This window comes from Olea europaea, chromosome 4, assembly GCF_002742605.1.
Source record: "Olea europaea var. sylvestris chromosome 4, O_europaea_v1, whole genome shotgun sequence".
Classification (NCBI taxonomy): Eukaryota; Viridiplantae; Streptophyta; class Magnoliopsida; order Lamiales; family Oleaceae; genus Olea; species Olea europaea.
In genome coordinates this window covers 12,644,751-12,648,055 of record NC_036240.1, presented here as the reverse complement: position 1 = coordinate 12,648,055, position 3,305 = coordinate 12,644,751, and the positions used below count along the sequence as shown (strand labels likewise).

Below are 3,305 nucleotides of genomic sequence, written 5' to 3'. Positions count from 1 at the left end.
GAGCTAGCCCACAAGAGAGAGAATATGGGCTTGTTCGAAGTTGGAAAGAGGGGAAAGACTCGAGCGTGGCTAAGAAGATTGACGGCGCTCTGAAATCAGATCAATTAGGGCTAAATAGACAACCACTTTTATCAACACGGCAAACCATATCTTTTCGACCATAGATTTCTCCAACTTTCTTGATATCCACCAAACTATTTATCAAAAATTTTACCGAACATCCTTTTCTTATGCACAAGCATTAGTGTATATATTCACTAAATACTTATTTAATGTAAACAGTATTAGATAGATTTCGACAATATAAACCCTACCTATGGGCAAAGTTGCTCATGGCTATAATAGAGTTTGATAGTGATGCCAATGACAATTCGCCATACCAAGATCGAGCCGAAATGAGAGGCAATGTGAACGAAAGCAATAAAACTGGGAAGCATGACAATAAAGTGGATACTCTCTGTCTAATGAGTGTCGCCTACCCCACGTTGTCCTATCATCATTATTTGTCTATATCAACCTACAACCCTATGAATATCTACTGCATTTCTACGGGCCCCACAAAGGGTTAGAAATTTTATTCTCAAATCTTGATTTTAATTCAATGAGTAGCAAAACATGTTTTTTTATTATAGTAAATTATAACGGGCTAGACTAAATAAGTAGAAATTTATCCCATGCAGCTAATTATTACAATTTATTTCACATGCAAATTTCGTTAATTTTCAAAGACTGAGTTGAGCATGGCTGCTAACTAGAGTGAGAAATTAGAAGTCTAAAACTAGTTTTGCAAGAAATTGAGTTTGGTGACCTGAATGGTACAAATTATAAACCCAAAAGCTCACTGTGTAAATGGTTTTTAAACCCAAGATACATAACCATTGATGTAGAGATTCGACCCTGCTCCTAATTTTGTTAAATTGTGTTGAGCTGAATAGTATATAAAAAAACAAAGGCTGACATAATCAACAAACACGATATATGCATGTGGAAAATCTAATAAATCTTCTTTTTCGAATTTCACCCTTTTCCTCGAAATGAGACCCGAACCTAGGTAATTGACTTGGTAAGGTTTTACTATTACCACGTCATTTTACATCACTAATTACAAGTATAAAATCAGTTGTAATATAAAAAAAAAAAAAGACAGCAAGTTTAATAAAAAAATAACTCATAATTTTGGATAAATTGGTTTTGAGAGGGGCACCCATAAAAATAAGGTTTGACACTACTCCTTATTCATATGTAGTCACGGGAAACTTGAAAAAAGTGCTAGAAAATGAAGTTGAAAATAAGAGGAAAATCAAGGACAATACGTCATTCGATGTATTCAAGATTGGCATTGGTGTTTGAGCACCATGTGACTCTTCAAACTTGTGGAAGGCATAGGATATACATCCTACGTACTTCCTATTAGGTTCAATCAATAACCGTTACAAATTTGACAATTTCGAAGCTTGTGCTTGGCCGAAAACCACATATGCATATATATTTTATCCTTTCACCCATTGACAATTTAGAACCTTGCAGGAATATAGGCCTTTAGTAGACTAATCTAAATCTTCGGACTTGAAGCTTGTAGGTTAAGAGCTGACTGAATTTAAATTTGTACCACTTGAAGTTTAAATTATAGGGGACCATCTTAAAGACCTTCAAAATTAGAACGATACTGAATTTTTTCTACTTTAACTCGATGTATTTGCATTTAGGTGGGTCCACTTGCATAGCCACGCCACTGGGTCCCATCACAGAATTGGCTGACAGCTTACTCAATCTCTAGTCTCTCTCTGCGTGTGAATGCTCATCTTACACATTCTCTCCCACTCTATATATATTTGGATGTAGAGGCTTGAGTGGAGCTATCTTGCAAAACTTCCATTAATTCTCTCAAAAAATAATTCTCAATCTCTTCGTTTTTACTTACACACTCATATAGATATATACCCATCCAAGACTCTTTTCAACTCAGGAGGAGATTTGATTGTTGCATGGATGGATCCTTCAACTGAACACAACCAGGTGGGATATGCAAGTCTTTGTTGATTCATTTTTTATATATTTTTCTCATTTAAGTTTCAATTTTTGGAGTGATTTTGGGTTCTTGACTCAATAACCCACAAGGGTTTCTTTCTCTAATTATAATTCGTTTGTTGTTGTTCAGGAAATGGGTTCCCAAACACTAGAAAGCATGTTGGTTTGCACAAAACTCCAGCAAGAAAAGAAGCCAAGGCCTAGTGAGCAATCCCTGAGATGCCCTAGATGTGATTCCAACAACACCAAGTTTTGTTATTACAATAATTACAGTCTTTCACAGCCAAGGTACTTCTGTAAATCTTGCAGGAGGTACTGGACTAAAGGTGGAACATTGAGAAATGTTCCAATGGGTGGAGGGTGCAGGAAGAACAAAAGAGCATCAGCAAAGAGAAGCCAAGATCAACCATTGACAGCAAGTTCCCCCAGTCCTTCTAGCTCTTCTTTAACACCTCTATCATATGATTCCAGTGATCTCAGCCTTGCAATTGCCGGTCTTCCACATCAGGCAACCGGAGTAATGGGATTTGACGGCCACGATTATTCCATATTAGGTAATCCCAACATCCCTTGTTACGGTTCTGGGCTTTTCGATGAATTTAGGAGCCGATTTCTTGAAATCCCGAATCATGAATTTCACAATCCGTACTACGGGAATGGAAACATGGGATATTTGGGAACTGGTGGGACGAACACGCAAATTGAAGAGCTGAGTGCTGCACAAACAAGAGCGAAGCAAGAAATGCACAATACAAGAGAAGATGAAAGAAGAGAATTGTGGGGATTCCCATGGCAGCAATTTGGCAATGGGGATGCAAATAATGTGAATGGAATTGCCACATCTTGGCATGGACTTCTCAATACCCCTCTCATGTAGAGAGAGACTCAGTTAGAAAAATCAAGATATGCAACAAGAATATCTAATTTTTATATTATTAGTTTTGTTTGTATCAAGAGATTTGATTCACTTGAATCATTCCTTTGTTCTTTTCTTGTCTCTGAACTAATGAAATTTCAAATTTGTTCTTCTCTCCATTAAAGTAAGAAACTGGTGATGTATTTTCAATTTTGTCTGCTAACTTTGAGAAAGTGACCATGAAATTGACAATTATGTTTTATAGTCCCTGGACAGTCTGAACACACTGAACTTTGAAATTAGTACTTGATAATGGCAGTGTTTGTTGGATGAATATTATACTGTATTAAAGAGGTATCTTAACATATTTGTTAGAAGAAAGGGTCGTGGATCGTCCGTATGGAATGATAGACTTGTAAGA

At 36.6% G+C, this 3,305-nt stretch overlaps 1 protein-coding gene across 1 annotated transcript; it reads left to right on the top strand.

The window, feature by feature from the left end:
• The first annotated feature begins 1,846 nt into the window (after positions 1–1,846).
• LOC111393668 (dof zinc finger protein DOF2.1-like) lies at positions 1,847–3,094 on the top strand. Its single transcript, XM_023019322.1, has 2 exons — positions 1,847–2,016; positions 2,159–3,094. Exons 1-2 carry the CDS (start codon positions 1,990–1,992, stop codon positions 2,903–2,905), a joined length of 774 nt encoding a protein of 257 aa, XP_022875090.1. The 5' UTR covers positions 1,847–1,989; the 3' UTR covers positions 2,906–3,094.
• The last annotated feature ends 211 nt before the right edge of the window (positions 3,095–3,305 follow it).